The sequence below is a fragment of the Aotus nancymaae genome, unplaced genomic scaffold, assembly GCF_030222135.1.
Source record: "Aotus nancymaae isolate 86718 unplaced genomic scaffold, 86718_ANA_hifiasm-v0.15.2.pri h1tg000018l, whole genome shotgun sequence".
NCBI lineage: Eukaryota > Metazoa > Chordata > Mammalia > Primates > Aotidae > Aotus > Aotus nancymaae.
The window spans coordinates 20,013,030-20,041,013 of NW_026988430.1; the positions used below are offsets into that span (position 1 = coordinate 20,013,030).

General features: G+C 41.6%; 1 protein-coding gene across 9 annotated transcripts in view; it reads right to left on the bottom strand.

The window, feature by feature from the left end:
* The window catches only part of TEX14 (testis expressed 14, intercellular bridge forming factor), a 93,436-nt gene that overhangs the window by 8,582 nt on the left and 56,870 nt on the right, over nucleotides 1–27,984 (bottom strand). For 5 of the 9 annotated variants that reach the window (XM_064378404.1, XM_064378402.1, XM_064378406.1 and 2 more), the window contains exons 17-28: nucleotides 25,743–26,012; nucleotides 24,405–24,505; nucleotides 21,752–21,871; nucleotides 20,400–20,466; nucleotides 17,658–17,739; nucleotides 14,733–14,795; nucleotides 13,092–13,219; nucleotides 12,198–12,403; nucleotides 10,693–10,792; nucleotides 9,197–9,271; nucleotides 8,012–8,089; nucleotides 7,134–7,233 (exon numbers count right to left, since the gene is read on the bottom strand). In XM_064378404.1, coding sequence (XP_064234474.1) covers nucleotides 7,134–7,233; nucleotides 8,012–8,089; nucleotides 9,197–9,271; nucleotides 10,693–10,792; nucleotides 12,198–12,403; nucleotides 13,092–13,219; nucleotides 14,733–14,795; nucleotides 17,658–17,739; nucleotides 20,400–20,466; nucleotides 21,752–21,871; nucleotides 24,405–24,505; nucleotides 25,743–26,012 — 1,390 coding nt within the window. Of the gene's footprint in view, nucleotides 1–7,133; nucleotides 7,234–8,011; nucleotides 8,090–9,196; nucleotides 9,272–10,692; nucleotides 10,793–12,197; nucleotides 12,404–13,091; nucleotides 13,220–14,732; nucleotides 14,796–17,657; nucleotides 17,740–20,399; nucleotides 20,467–21,751; nucleotides 21,872–24,404; nucleotides 24,506–25,742; nucleotides 26,013–27,984 lie in introns of those variants that run through there. The other 4 variants (XM_064378403.1, XM_064378409.1, XM_064378405.1 and 1 more) reach the window with 4 other exon arrangements.

Genomic DNA, 27,984 nt, shown 5'->3' on the forward strand with positions numbered 1-27,984 from the left:
GAGCTGGGCAGTTCTAACTACACCCGTATAAACAGGACTGCAGGGAAGTTCACATGGCAGCTGGGCGGAGCCCACAGAAGCTCAGCAAAGCCTCTGCAGGCAGACAGTAACTAGGCTGCCTCCTTGCTGGGCAGGGCAGCCCTGATAAAAAGGCAGCAGCACAACAGAAACTCATAAATAAAGCCCTAACTACCTGGGACAGAGCACCTGGGGGAAAAAAAAGGGGGTTTATGAGTTCTGCTGCAGCAGACTTAAACGTACCTGCCCAGCAGCTCTAAATGAACAATGGAGATCACAGCTCAGCACTTGAGCTCCTATAAAGGACAGACTGTCTCCTCAAGCAGCTCCCTAACCCCCATATATCCAAAGAGTCACCTCATAAAGGAGAGCTCAGACTGACATTTGGTGGGTATCCTTCTGGGACAAAGCAGAAGAAGAAACTGACAGCAACCCTTACTGTTCTGCAGCCACTGCAGGTGATCCCCAGGCAAGCAGGGCCTGGAGTAGACCTCTGCAGTCCTAGAGCAGAGGGGCCAGACCATTAGAAGGAAAACTAAGAAACAGAAGGAAATAACTTCATCATCAACAAACTGAATGTCCACTCAGAGAACCAATCTGAAAGTCAACAACTACAAAGACGACAGGTGGATAAATCCACAAAGATGGGAAGAAACCAGCACAAAAAGGATGAAAGCACCCGAAACCAGAATGCCTCTCCTCCTACAAGGGATCACAACTCCTTACCAGCAAAGGAACAAGGCTGGATGGAGAATGAGTGTGATGAATTGACAGAATTAGGCTTCAGAAGGTGGGTAATAAGAAACTTCTGTGAGCTAAAAGAACATGTTCTAACCCAATGCAAAGAAACCAAGAACCTTGAAAAAAGATTTGATGAAATGCTAATGAGAATAGACAACTTAGAGAGGAATACAAGTGAATTGATGGAGCTGAAAAACACAACACGAGAACTTCGTGAAGCATACACAAGTTTCAACAGCCGAATTGACCAAGCAGAAGAAAGGATATCAGAGGTCGAAGATCAACTCAATGAAATAAAACGACAAGGCAAGATTAGAGAAAAAAGTGTAAAAAGGAATGAACAAAGTCTCCAAGAAATATGGGACTATGTGAAAAGACCTAATCTACGTTTGATAGGTGTACCTGAATGTGACAGAGAGAATGAATCCAAGCTGGAAAATACTCTTCAGGATATCATCCAGGAAAACTTCCCCAACCTAGCAAGGCAGGCCAATATTCAGGTCCAGGAAATACAGAGAACCCCACCAAGATATTCCTCAAGAAGAGCAACCCCAAGGCACATAATCGTCAGATTCACCAGGGTTGAAATGAAGGAGAAAATGCTAAGGGCAGCCAGAGAGAAAGGTAGGGTTACCCACAAAGGGAAGCCCATCAGACTTACAGCAGATCTCTCAGCAGAAATCCTACAAGCCAGAAGAGAGTGGGGGCCAATATTCAACATCCTTAAAGAAAAGAACTTTCAACCCAGAATTTCATATCCAGCCAAACTAAGCTTCATAAGTGAAGGAAAAATAAAATCCTTTGCGAACAAGCAATTACTCAGAGATTTCATCACCACCAGGCCTGCTTTACAAGAGTTCCTGAAAGAGGCACTAAACATAGAAAGGAACAACCAGTACCAGTCACTCCAAAAAACATACCAAATGGTAAAGAGCATCAACACGATGAAGAAACTGCATCAACTAACGGGCAAAACAGCCAGCTAGCATCAAAATGGCAGTATCAAATTCACACAATATTAACCCTAAATGTAAATGGGCTAAATGCCCCAATCAAAAGACACAGACTGGCAAATTGGATAAAAAGCCAAAACCCATTGGTGTGCTGTATCCAGGAAACCCATCTCACATGCAAGGATACACAAAGGCTCAAAATAAAGGGATGGAGGGATTTACCAAGCAAATGGAGAGAAAAAAAAAAGCAGGAGTTGCAATTCTTGTCTCTGATAAAATAGACTGTAAAGCAACAAAGATCAAAAGAGACAAAGAAGGACATTACATAATGGTAAAAGGATCAATGCAACAAGAAGAGCTAATTATCCTAAATATATACGCACCCAATACAGGAGCACCCAAATACACAAGGCAAGTTCTTAATGACTTACAAAGAGACTTAGACTCCCACACAATAATAGTGGGAGACTTTAACACCCCATTGTCAATATTAGACAGATCAACGAGACAGAAAATTAACAAGGATATCCAGGACTTGAACTCAGACCTGGAACAAGCAAACCTAATAGACATTTACAGAACTCTCCACCCCAAATCCACAGAATATACATTCTTCTCAGCACCACATTGCACCTACTCTAAAATTGACCATATAATTGGAAGTAAATCACTCCTCAGCAAATGTAAAAGAAGGGAAATCATAACAGTCTCTCAGATCACAGTGCAATCAAGTTAGAACTCAGAATTCAGAAACTCAGAACCGCACAGCTTCATGGAAACTGAACAACTGGCTCTTGAATGTTGACTGGATAAACAATGAAATGAAGGCAGAAATAAAGATGTTCTTCAAAACCAATGAGAACGAAGACACAACATACCAGAATCTCTGGGACACATTTAAAGCAGTCTCTAGAGGAAAATATATAGCAATAAATGCCCACATGAGAAGCAAGGAGAGATCTAAAATTGACACCCTATCATCAAAATGGAAAGATCTCGAGAAGCAAGATCAAAAAAAAACTCAAAACCTAGCAGAAGACAAGAAATAAGTAAGATCAGAGCAGAACTGAAGGAGATAGAGACACAAAAAAACCCTTCAAAAAATCAATAAATCCAGGAGCTGGTTTTTTGAAAAGATCAACAAAATAGACATACCACTAGCCAGATTAATAAAAAAGAAAAGAGAGAATAATCAAATAGATGCAATAAAAAACGATAAAGGGGATATCACCACAGATTCCACAGAAATTCAAACCATCATCAGAGATTATTACAAACAACTCTATGCACATAAACTAGTAAACCTGGAAGAAATGGATAAATTCCTGGACACTTGCATCCTCCCAAGCCTAAACCAGGAAGAAGTTGAAACCCTGAATAGACCAATAACAAGGTCTGAAGTTGAGGCAGCAATTAAGAGCCTACCACCCAAAAAAAGCCGAGGTCCAGATGGGTTCACCGCCGAATTCTACCAGACATACAAAGAGGAGCTGGTACCATTCCTTCTGAAACTATTCCAAATAATCCAAAAAGAGGGATTCCTTCCCAAATCATTTTATGAGACCAACATCATCCTGATACCAAAACCTGGCAGAGACTCAGCAAGAAAAGAAAACTTCAGGCCAATATCCCTGATGAACATAGATGCAAAAATCTTCAATAAAATACTGGCAAGCCGATTGCAACAGCACATCAAAAAGCTTATCCACCATGATCAAGTAGGCTTCATCCTGGGGATGCAAGGCTGGTTCAACATACGCAAGTCTATAAGCATAATTCATCACATAAACAGAACCAAAGACAAAAAACACATGATTATCTCAATTGATGCAGAGAACGCCTTTGACAAAATTCAACAGCCCTTTATGCTAAAAACCCTCAATAAACTAGGTATTGATGGAATGTATCTCAAAATAATAAAAGCTATTTATGACAAACCAACAGCCAATATTATACTGAATGGGCAAAAACTGGAAGCATTCCCTATGAAATCTGGCACTAGACAAGGATGCCCTCTCTCACCACTCCTATTCAATATAGTACTGGAAGTTCTAGCCAGAGCAATCAGGCAAGAAAAAGAAATAAAGGGTATTCAAATAGGAAAGGAGGAAGTTAAATAGTCTCTTTGCAGACAACATGATTGTATATCTAGAAGACCCCATCGTCTCAGCCCAAAATCTCCTGAAACTGATAAGCAACTTCAGCAAAATCTCAGGACACAAAATCAATGTGCAAAAATCACAAGGATTCCTATACACCAATAACAGACTTAAAAAGAGCCAAATCAAGAACGAACTGCCATTCACAATTGCTACAGAGAAAAAAATACCTAGGAATATAACTAACAAGGAACGTAAAGGACCTCTTCAAGGAGAACTACAAGCCACTCTCAACAAAATAAGAGAGGACACAAACAGATGGAGAAACATTCCATGTTCATGGTTAGGAAGAATCAATATTGTGAAAATGGCCATACTGCCCAAAGTAATTTACAGATTCAACGCTATCCCCATCAAGCTACCAATGACCTTCTTCAAAGAACTGGAAAAAAAACACCTTAATCTTCATATGGAACCAAAAGAGAGCCTGCATAGCCAAGTCAAGTCTAAGCAAAAAGAACAAAGTGGGAGGCATCACACTACCGGACTTCAAACTATACTACAAGGCTACAGTAATCAAAACAGCATGGTACTGGTACCAAAACAGAGATATAGACCAATGGAACAGAACAGAGGCCTTGGAGGCAACACAACATATCTACAACCATCCGATCTTTGACAAACCTGACAAAAACAAGCAATGGGGAAAGGATTCCCTGTTTAATAAATAGTGTTGGGAAAATTGGCTAGCCATGTGCAGAAAGCAGAAACTGGACCCCTTCCTGACACCTTACACTAAAATTAACTCCAGATGGATTAAAGACTTAAACATAAGACCTAACGCCATAAAAACCCTAGAAGAAAATCTAGGCAAAACCATTCAGGACATAGGCATAGACAAGGACTTCATGGCTAAAACACCAAAAGCATTGGCAACAAAAGCCAAAATAGACAAATGGGACCTGAGCAAACTCCACAGCTTCTGCACGGCAAAAGAAACAGTCATTAGAGTGAATCAGCAACCAACAGAATGGGAAAAAATTTTTGCAGTCTACCCATCTGACAAAGGGCTAATATCCAGAATTTACAAAAAACTAAAACAGATTTACAAGAAAAACACAAATAAGCCCATTCAAAAGTGGGCGAAGGATATGAACAGACACTTCACAAAAGAAGACATACAGGAGGCCAACAAATGTATGAAAAAATGCTCATCATCACTGGTCATTAGAGAAATGCAAATCAAAAGTACATTGAGATACCATCTCACGCCAGTTAGAATGGCGATCATTAAAAAATCTGGAGACACAGATGCTGGAGAGGATGTGGAGAATAGGAACACTTTTACACTGTTGGTGGGAGTGTAAATTAGTTCAACCATTGTGGAAGACAGTGTGGCAATTCCTCAAGGACCTAGAAATAGAAATTCCATTTGACCCAGCAATCCCATTACTGGGTATATATCCAAAGGATTATAAATCGTTCTACTATAAGGACACATGCACATGAATGTTCATTGCAGCACTGTTTACAATAGCAAAGACCTGGAACCAACCCAAATGCCCATCGATGATAGACTGGACAGGGAAAATGTGGCACATATACGCCATGGAATATTATGCAGCCATCAAAAACGATGAGTTCGTGTCCTTTGGAGGGACATGGATGAACCTGGAAACCATCATTCTCAGCAAACTGACACAAGAACAGAAAATCAAACACCGTATGTTCTCACTCATAGGAGGGTGTTGAACAATGAGAACACATGGACACAGGGAGGGGAGCATCACACATTGGGGTCTGTTGGGGGGAAACAGGGGAGGGACAGTGGGGGGTGGGGAGTTGGGGAGAGACAGCATGGGGAGAAATGCCAGACATAGGTGAAGGGGAGGAAGGCAGCAAATCACGCTACCATGTGTGTACCTATGCAACAATCTTGCATGTTCTTCACATGTACCCCAAAACCTAAAATGCAATTAAAAAAATAAAGAAAATATACAAATGGCCAACAAGTATATGAAAAGATGTTCAATGTCACTAATCATTAGGGAAGGGCAAATCAAAACTACAGTGAGGCACCACCTCACACTCATTAGTATGGCTACTATTAAAAAAAAAAAAGCCTCCACCCCCACAAAAAAAGAGAAAATAACAAGTGTTGGCAAGAACGTGGAGAAACTGAAACGCTCGTGCACTGTTGGTGGGATGTAAAATGGGGCAGCTGCTATGGAAATAGTGTGGCAGTTCCTCAAAAAAATTAAAAATAGAATTACCATATGATCCAGCACTACCATTTCTGGGTATATATCCAAAAGAATTGAAAGGAGGATCTCAAAGAGATATTTGTACACTCATGTTCACAGCAGAATTCTTCACCATAAGAAAAGGTGGAAGCAACCTAAATGTCCATCAACAGATGAATGGATAAATGAAACATGGTATATACATACCACAGAGTATTATTCAGTCTTAAAAAGGAAGGAAACGCTGACACATGCTACAGCATGGATGAACTTTGAGGACATTATGCTAAGTTAAAATAAGCCAGTCACAAAAAGAAAAATACTGTATGATTTCACTTATGTAAAGTATCAACAGTAGTCAAACTCATAGAAACAAAAAGTAAAATGGTGGTTGCCAGGGTCTGGGAAGAAAAGAAAATGGGGAGTTGGGTTCTTTCTTTGTTTCTTTATTTGGAGGCAGAGTTTTGCTCTTGTTGCCCAGGCTGGAGTGCAATGGCACGATCTCAGGTCACTGCAACCTCCGCCACCCCGGGTTCAAGTGATTCTTTTGTCTCAGTCTCCTGAGTAGCTGCGATTACAGCCATGTGCCACCACGCCTGGCTAATTTTGTATTTTTAGTAAAGATGGGGTTTCTCCATGTTGGTCAGGCTGGTCTTGAACTCCCGACCTCAGGTGATCCACCCACCTTGGCCTCCCAAAGTGCTGGGATTACAAGTGTGAGCCACGGCGCCCAACCGAAAATGGGGAGTTTTTAAATGGGTATAGAGTTTCAGTTTTGCAAGATGAAAAGGTTTGGGACATTAGTTGCACAATAATGTGAATATACTTATTAATGTTATTGGACTGTACACTTAAAGTGGTTAAGATGATAAATCTTGTTATATATATTTTATCACAAACATTTTTTGAAGCAAAAAAAGCAACCCTTTTTTAAAAAGTAACCCTTTAGGAATAGGGGCTGTTAGGTAGTATGGAAAAAGACCACTTTTTTCATTTCTTATTTGTCAATATTAGAAAAAAAACTAATACGAACTAATGCAATTTCTAAAATCCTTTCAAAAATCTAGCTTTACTGTTACCTCTCTGTGTCCTCTCCTAGATCTTCAGCTTCTTTGGACCAAGGCATACTACTATCTTCTTTTTTACTGTCAGTTTCTTGTTCTTCTAAGTGCCTTTGATCTAAAAACAGTTGAAAGAATTAACTTTATTAGAACAAAAAAAAATTTGAGAAAAGTTGCCTTAAAATAAGAGTGCAAAAATTAAGGCCAATCAGTGGTCCCTGAAGTATGCAATGCATTAGCTCCCCTCTTCCCATGAAAGCAGGGCACCAGGTGGCAGTCTGCAGGCCACCTGTATTTGCAGCAGCTGCTTCTGGGGTCTTGGGAGATTTTCAGTGCCAGGTGAAGCTACAGGAAACCTTGCTTGTGCCAAGGCTCAAAGGAGACAGAGGAGGCAGAAGAAAGAAAGGGCACATAAAAGAGGAGGCAAGCAACCATGAAAACAAATTGCACAAATTTACTTTGGGGACCATCTTGTTCTCACTTGTTAGAAGTTTCTAAGTTGGAGCACCAAGAAAGGAATTTGGGTGGGGAAGGGATGTATCCTTTAATGTATGCCAAGCATTTTACATATGCTATCTCATTCCATCCTGCCAGCAGTCCTATAAAGGGAAGAGGACTAACATTTGCTAATATTTGAAAATGTCAGTACTTGTACATGGCTATGTACATGGAGCTAATACGTACTTCATGAGATAGAAATTATTATCCCCATTTTACAGATTAAGACAACTAAGGCTCAGAAACAGTAAAATAGCTTGTCATACAAATAACTATAAAGTCAGAATTGAAGTGGAGTTGTGCCTGACCTCAAGGTCACACTTCCCTATATGTAGCACTGTGTTGCCAAGAACAGCATTACAAGAACATGATGAAAAGGATCTAGGTAGTTCACTTACCATTTGTAGTGACTCCTGCATCACTTGCTGTGTTCTCATGTAACACTGTGGATGAGTTCTGCTGCTGCTTCAAGAGCTCTGTCACAACACAAAAGCCAAAGGAAACTTATTTCCTCCTTTGGATGTCCTGCTGTTCTCTAGAGCAGTGGTTCTCGAAGGGTGATCCTTAGACTAGCTGTATTAACATAACTTGAGAACTTGTTGGGAATGCAAATTCTCAGGCCTCATCTCAGACCTGCTTAATCAGAAACTCTGGGGGTCTAGCAATGTGTGTTTTAACTAGCCCTTCAGGTGATTCTGATGCCTGATAAAATTTGAGAACCACTGCTTTAGGGCATTCTAGGTTTGAAAGGAATTCTTCAAGTATGACAAAATCCCACACAACACTCAAAATAGAAATGATGATGATCATACATAACACTTGCAGAACCCTAGGTGTCAGGTTCTGTTTCTAAGCACTTGCATACATTAATTCAAGATTAATGTTCACAATTAATCTTCACAACAACCTTCTGTGAGATGCATTCTCTGAGGGTGAGGGGCTGGTTGGCCAGGCTGTTAAGAAAAGAGCAGTCAGATCTTTCCTAGTGAAACAGAGCACCTGCCCCCCAGTGTTTCCATAACCATGTAACATTTACTTTCACATCAGACCAGCTGGACAGGGTCAGTCAATCAGCTGCATATAAAATTTGTTTAGTACTGCTCAGTCTCTGCCTGCAAATTCTAGTCTTACTAGGTTTTGTGCCACTGACTTCCCTGTTCTTAGGAAGGAGATTTATTCACAATTCCAATACCTTTAATACCTATAGCTAATGGCAAAACTGAAAGTACAGGTGTCTTGGCCTTGGCAGCTGGCCCTCAGGCCTCCAAGGAATGGCTGGTTTGTTCTGAAAGGAGATAAGAACTTCTTTCATAAAAGAAATTCATCAAAATAAACCACTTGTATGTTATTTCCTCTTAGATTCATCAACATAAGTCCTTTAAGTAACAAAATGACAACTGATACAAGCCAATCATCCTGGTCAGGCTGTGGCTCATTTTATTGGAAAACTGCCCCTTCCTATATTCACCCAGGCCTTCATCGGGCCTTTTATACTAGTGTTCATACTTGAGACAAAGATACCATATCGTGGTCAGTGATGAAACTAACAGGGCCAAGTATATTCTGTATTGAACATCTCTTACCAATTTCATCAAGTAGCTCCTGAGATGGTGGTGGCAGCTCATCAATGTGATGCTGTGAGATGGCTTCTACTAGTTCTTAAAAAAGAAAAACAGGAAAATGACTTAACACCTTCCTGGACATGAACTGAATTTTCCTAGGCTGTCAGATAGACTTGACTGAGGATTTCTCTCAATGATGAAACAAAATAAGGAGGAAGAAAGCCTCTTATGTAATAGTCCCAGTAGAGAGCTCCTAACATGTGAATGGCCTTTACTCCCCTCTTTTACTCCAATCCCTTTCCTTTCCTGCATCAGCCCTTACCCCAATAGTGCTTGATCTATGCCCCTCCCTTCCTAAGGATTTTGAAGGAGTTAAGTTACAAATTCTTACTAAGTGGCTCAATCTGGACTAGGGCTGCTGGAGGAATACAGAGGTTCTGGGCCAACCAAAATGAACAAAAGCACAAAGTAGAAGGCCTTTAACTAAATGTTATCAGGCCAGGGAATTTAGGGGCAACCATACTTTGGGTCTTGCCCCAAGTGCTTAATTATAACATTAACCAAAATACCTCAACATAATTCACAACTTCCTATCCTGTCCCCTGAGGGAAATTCCAAGAGTTATACCAAAGACAGAAGACATTTAAGTAATAAAGGTAATATGCCTTAAGACTGCTAATATTCTCAGATCTTGCGATTTGGAAACTGTCTTCTAAGAATCTATCCTAAGGAAAGGATCAGAGGTACAGATAAAAATTTATGTACAAAAAGCAAACATTCAAAAATGATATAAATCTTAAACATAAGAAAATGGTTAGCTGGGCATGGTGGCTCATGCCTGTAAATCCAGCACTTTGGGAGGGCAAGGTGGGCGGATCACTTGAGGTTGAGAGATTGAGACCAGCCTGACCAATAGGAAGAAACCCCATCTCTACCAAAGATACAAAACTAGCTGAGCGTGGTGGCGCATGCCTGTAATCCCAGTTACTCAGGAGGCTGAGGCAGGAGAATCACTTGAACCCAGGAGGTAGAGTTTGCAGTGAACTGAGATTGTGCCATTGCACTCCAGCCTGGGCAACGAAAGCGAAACTCTGTCTCAAAAAAAAAAAAAAGAAAAGAAAATGGTTAAGCAATGTGAAGAATAGACTATTACATAGCTACTACATATATTTATGAATAATTTTTAATGACAAGGGAAAAGCCTCAAAATATATCAAGGGAATAAAGCAGTCTAGAACTGATACACAATATGATCTCACTATGCTAAAATGTATTATTATATATTTATAAAAATATAAAAAAGATATGCAAAAAAATAGTACGTGAGGTTAAAAAAGTGCGGTCACTTTCTTTTTTAAGCTTTTATTTATTCTCCAAGGTTTCTACAATGACTGTGCTTTACTTTTATAATCAAGGGGAAAACAGCATTTCTGTCTGAACCTAACACGGCATCAAAGATTGACAAGCATCAATTCAAGCCTCCTTAAACTTCTATTTTGATATTAAACACAGGGTACCTTTAGGCAGGCTCCTTCTCTGGGTGGCATGGGGTAGTGATGTGTCACATGCCTTAGCAAGCCTGGGGGATCCAGACCCAGTAAATGAAGACAATCTTTTCTATAAGTAAGAGATAAACAATGGTAACTGTCATGTGTGTTGAGCTAAACACACATATGCAGCTCAGTCATTTCCAACTGTTTTGTTGATTAAGTCACGAAAAACTCACTCACATGTCCCCTCCTCTGCGAAGCCTTCTTTTTTTTTTTGATATGGAGTCTCACTCTGTTGCCCAGGCTGGAGTGCAGTGGCACAATCTAGGTTCACTGCAACCTCCACCTCCCGGGTTCATGCAATTCTCCAAGTAGCTGGGATTACAGGTATGCACCACCACTCCCAGCTAAAATTTTTTTTTTTGTATTTTTAGTAGAGACAGGGTTTTACCATGTTGGGCAGGCTGGTCTTGACCTCCTGATCTCAAATGATCCACTTCAGTCTCCCAAAGTGCTGGGATTACAGGCCTGAGCCACTGCATCCAGCCTGGGAAGCTTCTTATCCCTGACTGCCTCCTGAGCACTCAGTACTTATCGCTGTGTTACATCAGGCCTGTCTTTCTCACTAGGCAGTGAGCTCCTATGAGGCAGGGATTATGTCTTTCTTATTCACACTTGGATGCCTCGAAGAGGGCCTGACATGGTGCCTGGCACTTAGAATTTGCCCAATTAACAGTTTGTTAAATGAACACATACTTCATTTCCCTACTTCAGAGTGAGACCTTTTTTTGAGCCAAATGCCAAAAAAGTTGACAATCAATTTTTCATAAAGTAAGGAACTTGTACTTTTCTTTTTTTTTTTTTTTTTTGAGACAGGGTCTCACTCTGTCACCCAAGCTGGAGTGCAGTGGTTTGATCACAGTTCACTGCAGCCTGACTCCTGGGCTCAAGTAATCCTCCCACCTCAGCCTCCTGGGTAGCTGGGACTACAGGCACATGCCACCATGTCCCGGCTAATTTTCTGTATCTTTTGTAGAGATGGGGTTTCGTCATGCTGCCCAGGCCGGTCTTGAACTCCTGAAATCAAGTTATCTCCCTGCCTCAACCTCCCAAAATCCTGGGATTACAGGCATGAGCCCCCGTGCCTGGCCAGAACTTGTAGTTTTCCTGAAAAGACTACACATATGAGAGAGGGAGAGAAAAAGGAAAACAAAAAAAAGAAGTAGAAGACGAGGAGGAGAAGAAGGCAGTATACAATTAAGCGTTTTTCCTGCAGGTTATTAGTTCAGGAGTTCAGGGAATGGTAGAGATCAATCAAAACTCTCAGGGAAGTAACTAGGGGAGGCTTCAAGGAGGAAGCAAAACTTAAGCCTCCCACAATATAGACTCAAGAGAGGAATCCCTGGGAAGCCTGGAGAGGACCCAGCTTATTTCTTGCTTTCTTAATGAATTTGGATAAATCGTGGCAGTTTGGGTCACTGGGCCCTTTGGGCTGACTCCGTGAGCGTGTAACGTGAAATAGATACACTTACAAGGCCAGCGAATCTTGAAGGGGGAGTCTCGGAGGAAGTAAGGAGAGAATCCAGTCTCTTTGCTCTCTCTCGGACACTTGTAAATTCATCAGACAAAGTTCGAATAGATTCTTGAGTGTTCCAGCAAGAGGCAGACCCTGTTTTTACCTGCAATGTCATACTTTCAAGGCAGTCTTTATACCGACTGGCAGCTGAAGAAACTGACCCTGTTGGGGAAAAGAGGGAGGTTACTGTCTGAATCCTTCACATTATTTGTCTTTTTTCCTCTTTTCCTTCGTTTGGTTTTTTTTTTAGTGCCCCAATATGATGTACATTAAAAAAAGAACGCACACACACATCCAAACCCACAAAACTATACCTATACCAAAGATTTTCCAAATTGTTAATAATTGAAATAATCACTGATCTGAGACACAGCTCCTCACAGTATAAAAAATAATAGTCTCTAAACTTGGACTTTAAACTTTATCAAAATAAAATCAAGGGAGATTTTTAAAACCACAAATACACTGGAAATAAGGCCACTAAAGAGAGGATATTTGATGCTGGTTGCACATGGTTGCAGGACCTAAGAACTATATAAAGTTTAAGCACAAGGTACTGTTTTAAGTTGCAAACCCTACAAAACTCAGTGCTTTTGCACTAAATTCAGTAGCGCTTAGAGGAGACGTAGCATTTGCATGGCTTTACCACTGCAGTTCTAAATAAAACCTACTAATGGCTGCCCAATAATCGCCACCACCCTGACACCTGGCCTCCCATGGGATTACCGAGCTTTGGCACCAAGGAAAAACCTTTGCACTGTGACAACACAGCCACCAGCTCTGATCTCATGGCTTGGTTTCCCAGAGCCAAGGGGCTGGGGCTGTAAGTTCTTCTCTTCCCTGTGGTTACCTGGGCTGAGTGGAGTGCTGACACTAGTAGGTGCATGGTTTATTTTGGGTGTTTTGCATGAAGCTTCCTTAAAAGAGCTGTCTGGTTCACAGGAGATACTAGACAGGTCTTGAATATCTGTCAATGATCTAAAGAATTAAGAGCACACAGTAATGATGAGAAGATGGTTAGAAAAATCAAACAATATATTCCTGAGAGATACTTTTTAAGTATATGCTTTTTTTTTTTTTTTTTTTTGAGACGGAGTTTCGCTTTTGTTACCCAGGCTGGAGTGCAATGGCGCTATCTCGGCTCACCGCAACCTCCGCCTCCTGGGTTCAGGCAATTCTCCTGCCTCAGCCTCCTGAGTAGCTGGGATTACAGGCATGCACCACCATGCCCAGCTAATTTTTTGCATTTTTAGTAGAGACGGGGTTTCACCATGTTGACCAGGATGGTCTCGATCTCTTGACCTCGTGATCCACCCGCCTTGGCCTCCCAAAGTGCTGGGATTACAGGCGTGAGCCACCGCGCCCGGCCTTAAGTATACTCTTAACAAAATTTTTAATGTGTCAATAGGCCAGAATTAGAGAATATTTTAGAATATCTTATACATCTTAAAGAGCATATTAGCCAGGCGCAGTGGCTCACACCTATAATCCAAGCAATTTGGGAGGCCAAGGCGGGCGGATCACGAGGTCAGGAGTTCGAGACCAGCCTGACCAAAACAATGAAACCCCGTCTCTACTAAAAATACAAAATAAATTAGCCGGGTATGGTGGCACATGCCTGTAATCAATCCCAGCTACTCAGGAGGCCGAGTCAGGAGAATCGCTTGAACCCAGCAAGTGGCGGAGGTTGCAGTGAGCCAAGATTGTGCCACTGTGCTCCAGTCTGGGTGACAGAGCAAGACTCTATCTCAAAAAAAAAAAAAAAGAGAGAGAGAATATTAAAGAATATATCTAAAAGAGATTGTCTTTATATATATATTTTTTATTATCATAGAGATTTTTCTTTTTTTTTGAGATGGACTTTTGCTCTTGTTGCCCAGGCTGGAATGCAATAGTGTGATCTCAGCTCAACACAACCTTCACCTCCCAGGTTCAAGCAATTCTCCTGCCTCATCCTCCTGAGTAAGCTGGGACTACAGGTGTGTGCCACCATACCCAGCTAATTTTAGTATGTTTAGTAGAAGATGGGGTTTCACCATGTTGGTGAGGCTGGTCTTGAACTCCTGACCTCAAGTGATCCACCCACCTCAGCTTCCCAAAGTGCTGGGATTACAGGCATGAGCCACCACGTCCAGCACCATAGAGAGTTTCTTTGCCAGATACTGTAACTTTAAACATATCTCAGCAGCTAAAAATGAACTATTTCCATAGATGAAATATTCTATATTTCCAGGATATTTTGTGGAAAACAGATTTAATCTACCTTAAGCATAAACTTATATTATTATCATCATCACTACATTTCCTTGAGTGTAAGCTGCTATTAGTTATAAATCATATCACCAATTTGATAACTTTTTGGTGAAAGAAGCACCATGCTCACATTAAGTCTACACATAAAAATTGGAAGATTCTTACAAACAATATACCAGTCCCTCAAAATCAAGACTTTACACAAGCATCCCTAGGCAACTCTTTTTGGTGACCATACATGTCTTTCTCTTTCAGTTTCTTTGGTGACTCCTTCAACATCTCTTCTTGTTCATCTTCAGTACTGTGAGAAAGAAAGAAAACTACGTGAATCCCCTCTGTGAGCAAAGTACACTAACTTGGTATAAGGAACCAGTTGATCAGCCCAGCCTGAGAAGCAGTAGAAAAAGCACTAAGCTCAGGAGTAGAAAGTGTGAGTTCTGGCCGGGAGCAGTGGCTCACACCTGTAATCCCAGCACTTCCAGAGGCCGAGGCAGGTGGGTAATTTATGGTCAGGAGTTTAAGACCAACCTGACCAACATCGTGAAACCCTGTCTCTACTAAAAATATAAAATTAGCTGGGCCAGGTGGTGCCCATCTGTAATCCCAGCTATTTGAGAGGCTGAGGCAGCAGAATCACTTGAACCTGGGAGGCAAAGGTTGCAATGAGCCAAGATTGCGCCGTTGTACTCCAGCCTGGGCAACAAGAGCGAAACTCCATCTCCAAAAAAAAAAAAGGTGTGAGTTCTGGTTCTGGCTGTACTACTAGCTGGAAGTTCTCTGGCATGTCTGGGCCTCAATTTTCTCTCCAGAGACTGAATAAATACTCTCTAAGGGTCAGTTCTGAAATTAGTTAAAGACTCTATATAACCATGAGCAAGTTTCTGACAAAATCAACAGAGCACAGGAATTTTGCTAGGACGTAAGATATTGGAGCAAAGGGGCACTGCCATGAGGCCTCAGCAACTGTGAGAAGCTTCCAGGCACAGTGTTCCGGGAGACGCCAGAAAGGCTTGCACCAAAAAATGGCCAGAAGAGAATACTGAAGATAAACTTTGACCCATTTCTACTTTAACCAATATTTAAGATTCAATTTCTGTACTCACTGAACATTAACTATAAGGCAGATCCCATGCTAAATCCTTCCATATGTTTTCACATTTTTAATCCTTACAAAAATCCTATTAGACCAACGATATAAATGAAATAGTATGGATTTGGGGTTGAGTTGTGACTTTATTAATTCTGTTTCCAAAAAATGTTTGTTTTTCCTTCTAAGCACAGGTAGAATACCACTTTTTGTCCCTCTTAATTTACATAAATGACCACAGGACTTGTTTTAACCAATAAAATATGAGTAAAAGTGATTAGTCACTTCCGGGCAGAAACTTTAACAGCCAGTGCACACCTTACCATCTTCCATTTTTCCTGCCTTCGTGATCAAGGATGCTCAAAAATGGAGCCTCCCTCATCCTGAGTCTGATAGAAGGTAATATAGCACAGAACATTCCTGGCCAACCCATGAGCCATGGACATGAACTTCGTTGTTTTAAACCACTAAAATTTGGGAGTTGTTTACTATATATAGCATAATCTAGTCTACCCTAACTAGCTGTGTGACTGAAGAGAAACTCCAAGTTTCTCTTCAAAGAATCAGCATGTCAGTATGTTCAGTCCTCTTATTCTTTAATTCTCCATTGTAAAGTTTAACTTCCTTATAGTTTCAGTAAACAACTTTTCCACCAGTTCTAATCAGCAGTTCACATCTGTTCCCCCAGTCCCCTGCTCTGTCCTAAGTCATCCCAGTCACCTGCTTCAGTCACCTGCCCTGGTCACCTGCTTTGACCTGAGTCACCCCTGGTCACCAGCTCTGACCTGTCCTATAACCATCCTTCCCACCAAACTACCCACTCCACCACTCTGGCTCGTACCCCCACTATCTTTAAAATAGCCAATCAGAATTAGCTTAGGCTGTGCAGTATAACTCTAGCTAATAGGGGAACAACACAGCAGTAGGGGCTACGTGCGTCAGGAATAAGAACCCCTTCCCCTCCCTTGTTCAGGTGTGCTCTTGCCATGCTCCATCTATGAGATGCACCCTTCTATAGAAGTAAATTGCCTTGCTATGCCTACTTCCCTCCTTTCCCCATCCCCTCCTTAACCCCTGGCAACCACTCATCTGTTCTTTATTTTTATAATTTTGTCATTTCAAGAATGTTATATTAGTGGACTCATACAGTAAATAACTTTTCGGGATTGCTTTTCCTACTCAGCATAAGTCTCTGGAAATTTAGCCAACTTGTTGCATGTATCAATAGTTTATTCCTCTTCACTGCTGAGTAGCAATCAATGGTATGGAGGAACCTAAGTCTGTTTAATCATTTACTTAGTGAAGGATATCTGTGTTTCCAGTTTGGAGTTACTATGGATAAATTTGTTGTAAATGCTCCTGTATGTATTTTTGCATGGATGTAAATTTTCATTTCTCTGGGATAAATGCCTAGGAGTTATATTATTACTTTAAGTTCCTATTGTCAACATTCTCGGTAAGGACTTTTATTTTATTTTATTTTATGTTTTGAGACGGAGTCTTGCTCTGTCGCCAGGCTGGATGGAATGCAGTGGCGCAATCTCGGCTCACTACAACCTCACCTCCTGGGTTCAAGTGATTCTCCTGCCTCAGCCTCCTGAGTAGTTGGAAATACAGGCACACACCACCACGCCTAGCTAATTTTTGTATTTTTAATAGAGGCAGCATTTCACCATGTTGGCCAGGATGGTCTTGATCTCTTCACCTTGTGACCCGCCCACCTCGGCCTCCCAAAGTGCTGGTATTACAGTCATGAGCCACCACGCCTGGCCTCAGTAAGGATTCTTATCCCTACTTCACAGATGGGAAAATAGAATCGAGGGGTTGAGAACCTTGACCACGGTTACGTGAACAGAAAGTCAGAGTCAGGATCTGAGTAAAGGTGATGACTCCTTTTCACTACCCTTCAAATTCTACTGCACAAGTCCTAACAAAGCTAAGCTGCCCAAAGCTAAATTTTATAAAACAGTGGCTAATACATTTGAAGACAAGCAATATATAAACATGGGGCATTATCACCATTTAACACTGCATCTATGAGTCTGAAATTGTGAATAAGATAATAACAGCCCATACCTTCGTACAGGTTGAAATTGAGACCTGGGCAAAATCTCAGCATTCTTTCCAAGAATTTTTATCATTTGGAACTTTTCCTCACCTGAAAGAATAAAGTACAATTTTTTTTTTTTTTTTTGAGACAGAGTCTCGCTCTATCCCCCAGGCTGGAGTGCAGTGGCATCATCTTGACTTAATGTAACCTTTGTATCCCACGTTCAAGTAATTCTCCTGCCTCAGCCTCCCAAGTAGTTGGGACTACAGGCACATGCCACTACGACCGGCTAATTTTTACATTTTTAGTAGTGATGGTATTTCACTATGTTAGCCAGGATGGTCTTGATCTCCTGACCTCATGATTCACTCGCCTCACCCTCCCAAAGTGCTGGGATTATAGGCGTGAGTCATGTGCCCAGCCAAAAAAATTTTTTTTTACTGAATCTTTGCCAACTCAAATTATTAGAGGCAGGGTTTCACCATGTTGGCCAGGATGGTCTTGATCTCTTCACTTCGTGATCCGCCTGCCTCAGCCTCCTTAAGTGTTGGTATTACAGGTGTGAGCCACCACACCCAGCCTTTGTAAGGATTCTTATCCCTACTTCACAGATGGGAAAATAGAATAGAGGGGTTAAGAATCCCTATCATTCCCTAGAATTTCGCTTGGTCTGGTCCAGAATTAGAAATAATCTGGATAAAGTGCTGCCCTAATTGGGTTTGGATTGAGTGCTATAGAAGAGGTTTTTGCTCTGAAAGTTTATTTTCCTTGATCAGAGCACAGAACTATATTCGGACACTCAGAATACAATCAAGTCATTTACTGGCCTTTTTAGTTATAACCACAGTTATTTCTGGAGACAAATGTTGTTTTGTCTTTTTAAGAAGGCAAACTGACCGGGTTCCTATCAACAGACACCAGGGGGCGTTGAAAACAAGAACTGTTTGTTAACTGAACAGCCCTAAGCTCTAACTATGCCACTTGGCCATCAAACACTACCTAAAGAGTGGGGGCGGGGGTGTGATCTTGATTACTGAGGAGCTAATTCAACTGTCTTCTGTTCTCCTTGGCATCAAGTTATCTGAAGTTACTCCTCCCCAGTTCTCAGTAAGATGCTTTGCTCCAGGCAGGCAGGGCCAGTATCCATTTTCCTTCCCACCACTGTACTGTCCTAGTTAATAAAGGATGGGGTAGATGGTACATCCAGCCCTGTTTCCCATGACTCCCATGGGAATGCTCATGACTCCCCCATCCCCATCCCATTCCTTAGGTCCAGGTGGTCTGGTAGACACTAAGAAGGCCCACCAGAACAATGCCACCTTTCACAGCTACCAAGGAGCTCTGAAACCCCACCAGTGAAGAGAAATTGGAGGTTCCTCTTCCTCTGACCCTCTTTTAAAATGATAAATACCCAGAAAGCATAAACGAATTCCTAATAAGCAATATTTAGAAATTAGAGACTTTAGAGTCTGATCTTCTCGTTTACTTTATACCAGGGGAAAGTAGGGCCCTGGGGTAAAGTGACTTGCTCAAGGTTATGCAGAAAAAGTCAACAGCAGAATGAGACTTGGAACCTAGCATCCTCCATCCTGTATCCCTGTTGTGTCCTCTGATGTGGAAGGGGATATACATCAGAGCCCTAGGTGGAAATGGGGGCAGAGAGGGGCAGAAAGAAGTGAATGGAGTAATCAGAGACTTTTTCACCTACTTCAGATGTCTGTATTAAACTGGCTCTGTTATCTGACCTGTGTGCCCTACAACTTTTCCATCCCACTCAACTTACCTCCACATGCAAGTTAAGTGGCCACATACAAGCCAGGTCCAAAAAAGAGGCTCTGCAGGAAGAGGCGGGTGGCCCAAGTCTCTGGAAACTTTGAATAAATATTGTGCTGATACTTTAAGTGTTCATCTAAAAGCTTACAGTTTCTTAAAATGCTCCCAACTCTGCCAGAGGCCTACACAAGGTTACAGTTGGAAGCTGAAGTATGCAGTGGAGGAAGGGAGTAAGTTCATAATCCCACCCTCTTTGGGTTCAGAGGGTTGAAACATGACCACGAATAGCTACACAAGTTGATAGGTGGGTAACTAGTTTTAAAATAGACGAGTGCATACCTTAAAAGAACAAGAGTACACAATTTTTAAAATGTAACAGAGCCAACAGTTAACTTATATCTGTCTGGTGCCACATCCCTGGCCACTGATCCAAGGCTAACTTCTCATCTAATAGAAAGCCCCTGCTAAGTTATATAGAACCCAAGGCCTCCCAAGGGGTAGATGTTAAGTTTAATCTGCATTGTTAGCTGTTACTAACTCTTTGCTAAGATGCTATGCAAGCAAAGGAAAATGCTGACACTGCCTTCGAGTGAGAAGAAATACATGGAAACCTAGTTCTAATTTTGTTATGTCAATAACTAGCTATGTAGCTTGGCAAATCCCCCAGGTCAGCTTATCAAAGATAACTGCGTACTTGCCATGTGGCATACAGTCTGAGAGACCAGAGGAGGAAAAAGCATTGACTACAACAACATATGCTATAAAAATGCAAGGGGAGGTATAAATAATACAACACTTGGATGTCATGAGGTTGGTGAGGAGCAAGGGATTCATTCTATTGAGGAGAAATCATTGAACCACAGTTTTCTCAACCATACAATGAAAGGTTTGGGTGAGGCTGTCCCTCAGGATCCCCCCAGCTCTAAACATCTGTGATCCAACAGAAGAAAGTGAAGGCAAGTGATTCTCAAGGAATCTTCCTAAGGGCTTATTACCAGAGACTTGAGGTTGGGCAAATGCACCTTGTATTCCTTCAAAGTCCTCTTCTTTGGGACTTGAGGTCTAAAAAAGAATGAAAGAAAAGCAAAGAAAGCAGGTTCACTGGAGGCAGGCATATTAAAAGATCAATAATTTCTTGATGTTTTAAAATCTTAAAAATCTTCATAAGATCCCTGCATCTTTATAGAAAAAGCACAAACTTGCTTCCTAGACATTAAGTACTTATCTGTACCATATGTCCCCTCCTCGGTAAGTCCTCCCTCACCTCCCATTGTGAAGAGGAATTAAATGACTGCCCCTCCTTATATCACTATCCCTATTCATCCCAATCTTCCAACAAAGATGTTTTGGTTCTTGGGAGCTTTATCAGAAGAGCTAAAGAAGGTTTAAAAGATAGCCAGGTCTGCAAAATTATGAGGTGAGAAGTCAGAATAATGGTTCCTTTTGGAAGAGGCAGTGACTGGAAGGGAGCATAAGGGGTCTTTGGGGGACTGGTAATGTTTCATTTCCTTTTTTCAAACAGGGTCTTGCTATGTTGCTCAAGCTATTCTCAAACTCCTGAGCTCAAGCAATCTTCCCACCTCAGCCTCCTAAAGTGTTGGAATTATAGACATGAGCCACCACACCTGGCTGAAATTATACCTTTGATGCATCCTAGAATTCTTATCAGTCAAATGCTGTGATTGACAGATACAATCCTCCCTTTCCTCCACCCCACCTTTCATATTAGTAAAAGGTCCCAAAAAGGTGACAGGTTAGGAGGGAGGTAGGGTAGAAAATAAGTAAATGAGAGAATACAATAAAATTCACTTTACAAATGAAAATACTTTATATGGCAGGTTCTTATAAAAGCTGGGCAGATTCCCAAGAAAACTTGGTGTATTGGACAGTCTCATATTTGTTGCTGAACGCTTGCCTCAATCCTGGCTCTCCTGTCACTAAAACTTGGCAGTCTGGAGTTTATTCCCTACATCTGCAGAACACCAGTCTTCCTCAGAGAGAGGAATGATAGCCTTGTCTCTTCCCAATAGAAAGAATATGTGAATTAGGCAGCATGACTTAAAATGTTTTGGAAAAAAAGTACAAAGCGCTGTATAAATGCAGTAACCACAATTTTGGTAGAAACTGCCTATGATCTCCCATCCTCAAAAGTCAAAATTTTTTCAGATGTTTCTCCAAAACACATATGAACACATGGGTTCATATCATACTCCTGACACCAAAAAAGGTATAAAAAACACTGATAAATAAATATTATATACTTTGATATGTAAGCTATTTTTCTCAATAAAAGAATAAGGCATGGAGAAAGCTAAAAATGTACTTTACCCTGAACTGTGTTTTTTACCTCTAGAGCTAAGTTTTCTTGAGCAGCCGAGGAGTAAAAATATTCATGGTCTGAAGTTAAAAATTCATCTGTTATGTCCTCAGAAGACTGTGGTGAACAAGTTGATTGTGTGGACTCATTCTATTAATAATAAAGGAAATCACTTTTAAGTTATTGTTCACTGTGATCAAATCTTTTTATAGTTGGATGCAGTGTTAACAACAAGGTTATCTAAAATTACCCAGCAGTAACCACAATTTTGGTAGAAACTGCATATGATCTCCCATCCTCAAAAGTCAAAATTTTTTCATCGGTCAGTGTGACACTCTGAGCTGAATCTCCCTACCTCTTTGTGCGTGTGCCTCTGCCTTTCCTTCCCGGCGGGGAAAAGCAGCTGTGATCTCCCTGGAGTAAGCATGGAGGAATGCTAATCTTGAGCCTCAGCAGCATCATCTGCTGAATGGGTGGAGATGAGGTGACTGTCCTATTCTAATATTCTAAATAAGGAGAAAGGCCCTAGTCAACTCAAGCTGAGGACTGAATTTAAACACCTTGATCCCTCATAGGTACAGACATAGCCCATGTGTTGGCATCATCTTACAGATGAGGAGGCTCCAGCTACTCATAACCTGTGAATCCCTCAAGTATTACAAGTTAAAGGCAAGTGAAGAGGCATCATTTTAAAAACAGCAATGTAATCTCAATAATAAAAATAAAATAGTTAAAAAGTAGCAAATTTATTATTTTTTTTCCCAAGACAGACTCTTGCTCTGTTGCCCAGCCTGGAGTGCAGTGGCATGATCTTGGCTCACTGCAACCTCTACCTCCCAGGTTCAAGCGATTCTCCTGCCTCAGCCTCCCAAGTAGCTGGGATTACAGGCATGCGCCACCATGCCCAGCTACTTTTTATATTTCTAGTAGAGATGGGGGTTTCACTATGTTGGCCAGGCTGGTCTTGAACACCTGATCTCGTGAGCTGCCTGCCTCGGCCTCCCAAAGTGCTGGGCTTACAGGCGTGAGCCACCATGCCTGACTTGCAAATTTATTTCTTAAGCATCTCTGCTCCATCCCTTTTTTCCTGCTTACTTTGTTATATTCAGGCTTTGATTACCACATGGCCAAACAAATCGCTCTTCTCATTTCAGTCTTTTTTTTTTTTTTTTGAGACAGGGTCTCACTCTACCACCCAGGCTAGAGTACAGTGGGCCAATCACAGCTCACTGCAGCCTCGAACTCCTGGGCTCAAGCGATCCTCCTGCCTCAGCCTCCCAAGTAGCTGAGACTACAGGTGCACACCACCATGCCTGGCTAATTTTTACTTTTTTTTTAATACAGGGTTTGACTCTGCTCCGCAGGCTGGAGTGCAGGGATGTGATCATGGCTTACATCCCTGGCAGCCTCAACCTCCCCAGGCTCAGGTGATCCTCCCACTTCAGCCTTTCAAGTAGCTGGGAATACAGGCATGCACCATGTCCAGCTAACTTTTGTATCTTTTGTAGAGATGGGGTCTTGCCATGTTGTCCAGGCTGGTCTCAAACTCCTGGGCTCAAGCAATCTGCCCACCTTGGCCTACCAAAGTGCTGGGATTACAGGAGTAAGCCACTGCACTAAGCTGATTTTTACATTTTTTGTAGGCAGGGTCATACCAGGCCCAGCCTGGTCTTGAACTCCCAGCTTTAAGTGATCCTCCCACTTCAGCCTCCCAATGTGCTGGAATACCAGGTGTGTGCCACTATACCCAACCTTCAGTCATCTCTTGGCAGAGATTTTGTGACTAATTTCCTTGGACACTGCTTTTGCCACACATTTCCCTTCCTGTGCACTTAACAGATGCTCCCCTTTACCTCTCATCAAACTGAATTTGAGTCCTGACCTCCTGCAGACATTCCCTACTTTCCTGCCTAGGCCTGCTTTTCCAGCTCAGCCAGTATGCTTAATAAGACTGTTCTTCCAGCCCTCATGTGAGAGAAAGGATAAGTTGATCTTATGAATGGTTTGTATGCTATGATTAAATACAGTAGGTCAAAAGACCTTACATTTTATCACTACTGTATTCATATATCATTCTCAATTGCTGTCTATATTCTTTAGATGATTGCAGCCCCATGTCAATGACAATAAAAATAAATGTTGGTTTCTTAGTCTGGCTGGGCTATGGCCTAAAGTGGGTTAAAGCCCTGAAGCAAGGCTGTCACTGCAGTGCAGATGCAAATGGATCCTGCTGAGGCAGAGTTTTCAGGCACAAACACATGGCTTCCACTGAGTTGGGAGCCGAGTTTGGCCCTTAGATGATATTCCAGGTGAAGGCATGCTCATAGCAACCCTGTCCTTGGTTTTTCCTACTCCTAACGGACCTCGGTCACCTGCTGGGGCAGGAGCTTTGCCCCAGTTTTGTTTACCCAACTATACCAGAAACTCAAGTGCCAAAGCTGAATCTGACATTTTTCTGTGCTCTCCCCAATCTCCAGGATACACAATTCTTTGAGATGAACTGACTTAAAAAGTATCAGACAGAAGGAAAGATTATTTTATTCATGTCAGTGACATGAAGGCACATGCTCCAGCCAAAAAGAACTACTATAGATATTATTTTGATGTCATAACATAATAACAGCTCAGTTCTACCTTATCAGATCCTTGGGTTCAGCTTGGCTCTCCAGGCTGTATTACTTACGCTGTAAGATTTCTTAATGGCCACCAATGCATCAGAACTTGCTTGAAAGGCTTCACTATGCTCTGGTTGTTCATTTTGTCCAGGAGATGGGTGACTGATACCTAATGATTATAACACAATCAGGGCCAAAGTCATTCAGTGATATTCAGACAGCATGGAAGAGGATAAAGGTGGCATGAGAGAAGAGTTGTATAAATATTCTGCCAAGAGTGGCCATGTCCCACGTTAGGTTCAGTCCAGAGAGTAGAGACTGTTAGTTTAGCCTGACCCCAAAATGCAGCCCTGGATCATCCATCCTTTTGCCCACCCATTTGAGAGTGATGTTTGACAAGAAACAGATTCTAAATACAAATACTACCTAAGCCAATAGATTTTCTACCTAAGACAAATGACAATTTTAGATGTACCTTTCTTTGACTTACAAACAACTATGAAACAATATTCCATGCTCTGATTGTAAGCAAATTACCAAGTGAAAAAATATGGCCTTAATTTTTTTAACCTGTAAATCTATAAACTGATGACAATAAATATTATGTGTCTCTAGGTTCCTCTAGTATAGACTCTCTGGAAAAATTTAATGTCAGCTTATAATACATTCTAAATAAATTCTGGGAGAATTTATTTACAGTTTAGAGTACAATGCAGAGACATGGGCAGTAGGCAGTGGTGGCCCACCTCTATCCCCAGGTAAAGAAGTCTGATTCCTCACCAGGATCAGAGCTGGTATGTGATTATTTTACTTCCTTTGGACAAAGGGGCCTGTTTCAGTAATATAAAAACTGATCAATGTCTGGATCTATCTGCCTGTGGGAAATGCAATGACATATAGACTATACTGCTTTCCCCTGGAATTCAAGGTTCCCAGAAAAGTAGGAAAGGAGAGAGGACCAAGTCAAAAAAAAAAAATATGCTGGAAGGTTTACCTTTTTGAGAGCTGATAACTTTTTTTTTTTTTTTTTTTTTTTTTGAGATAGGGTCTCACTATCACCCAAGCTATAGTGCGGTAGTGATCACAGCTCACTGCAACCTCTGCCTCTCAGGTTCAAGTGATCCTCCCACCTCAGCTTCCTGGATAGCTGGAACTACAGGCATGTGCCACCATGCTCAGCTAATTGTGTGTGTGTGTGTGTGTGTGTGTGTGTGTGTGTGTGTGTGTGTGTGTGTGTTTGTAGAGACCAGGTTTCATCATGCTGACCAGCCTGGTCTTGAATTCCTGGGCTCAGGCAACCTGCTCAACCTCAGCCTCCCAAAGTGCTGGAATTACAGGCTGAGCCACCTTGCCCGACCAATCACTTGATCGAGTTCGCCTATCCTGATTCCCGCATATAAACTTACTGGTGAAGCTTTGAGGCCCAGGCTGTCTGCCATGCTGGTCACTGTTGCCCATCTTGTCAAACTTGCCATTTCCTCTAGGCTCATCATTTTCCCTATGATATTCAATAACTCGCTGCCAATCCATGTTTTCAGGGCTCCTAATGGGGGGCTGCAGCAGGGCATCGTGCTCATTTTCAGCCTTGCTCTCTAAAGTCAAACTACTCTGAGGATGCCAAGGAGGTACTGTAAGCTGCCCGGTAGCTGCTTTCTCTGCCATTTCTTTCACCTCCACTGGGCACAAGAGAAAGCAGTATTTAAAACATCCTTGTAAACATTGGAAACACAGGTTTTCATTTAAAAGAAATACATAATACTATTATATCTCATACTGTAGCAATAACTGCCTTTTTACAGTTGCATCATCCTTAGTTTGCTCTCTTTGGCTTGAATGGGAGTTGAGGGGAGAATAGATGACAGCGAGAGAGAAGGGAATTTCAGTTAGTTATCCCAAACAATAGCCCCTGTTGCTCACTTCCAGGGTGAACGGCAGCAAAAAACTTACAGATAGACCCTCTTCCTGAGAAGTTTTAACAACAAAAATGACATCTAAAGTTCATTCTGTAATAACAGAAAGGATTTTATTTGAGTTTGCCCAGTCTTTTCTTTTCTTTTCTTTTGAGACAGAGTTTCGCTCTTGTTACCCAGGCTGGAGTGCAATGGCGCAATCTCGGCTCACCGCAACCTCCGCCTCCTGGGTTCAGGCAATTCTCCTGCCTCAGTCTCCTGAGTAGCTGGGATTACAGGCACGCATCACCGTGCCCAGCTAATTTTTTGTATTTTTAGTAGAGATGGGGTTTCACCATGTTGACCAGGATGGTCTCGATCTCTTGACCTCGTGATCCACCCGCCTTGGCCTCCCAAAGTGCTGGGATTACAGGCGTGAGCCACTGCGCCCGGCCCTGCCTAGTCTTTTCCAACTATCCTGAGCTCATATTTTTGGAGTCTATATATATATAATATATATATGCATGTTTTCATTTCAAAATTTCTACACTTCTGCTAATGTCACTTATGACTAGTATTAAAAATAGACATTATATCCTTTAAGCCTACAAGAGAAAACTGATACAAAGGATAACGCCCACAGGATATGAGAGTGACACTGCATACTCTCCACTTGAATAATGTGATATAGTAAATATCTATGCAGCAGTTCCTCAAATAATGTCATTTTATTCAACATTGTTTCATTATAACTATGATGAGAAAAAAGAACAATAAATTCCCAGTTGGGGCCACTGTCTGTGTGGCGCTTGCACATTCTCCCCATATCTGCATGGGTTCTCTCCAGGTAGTCCGCTTTCTTCCCACATCCCAAAGAAGTGCACGTTAGATGAACTAGTGTGTCAAAATGACCCCAGTCTGCGTGAGTGGGAGTGTGTGAGTACGCTTCACAATGGAATGGTGTCTGTCTAGGGCTGGTTCCCTCCTTGCACCCTGAGTTGCCAGAATAGGCTCCAGTCACCTGTGACCCTGAACTAGAGTAAATGGGTAATTACTTATCTTACTTGTTTTTATTAATCTTTCTTAAATGTATATATAGCTCACATTTACTGCAATGTTTAATATTAGAAGTGATTTGGTCTTTATTTAGAAGTTGGTGATGTATTTGTAACCAGAAATATGCTGTAGGAACTTAACTATTGTTCACATCAACTAGCCTATGGTAAAATTGGTTTTGCTATACATCATTTTGCTTAAAGTCATAGTTTGCTTAAAGTCATTGTCATTTCCTATTAACATATTAAATAAGGACTTACTGTATTGTGTACTGTTTTATTACATTTCTTATACAATATAAATTTATTTTTTATTTTTTTTTTGAGATGGAGTTTCGCTCTTGTTACCCAGGCTGGAGTGCAATGGTGCAATCTCGGCTCACTGCAACCTCCGTCTCCTGGGTTCAAGCAATTCTCCTGCCTCAGCCTCCCGAGTAGCTGGGACTACAGGCATGTGCCACCATGCCCAGCTAATTTTTGTATTTTTAGTAGAGACGGGGGGTTCACCATGTTGACCAGGATGGTCTCGATCTCTTGACCTCGTGATCCACCCGCCTCAGCCTCCCAAAGTGCTGGGATTATAGGCGTGAGCCACCGCGCCCGGCCACAATATACATTTATATAATAGAAATATTTCCTATAAAGTCTAGGAATTTTTATAAAAGCATTTCCCTTCTGAAGGCTGTAATCAAAAGGGCCCTGCT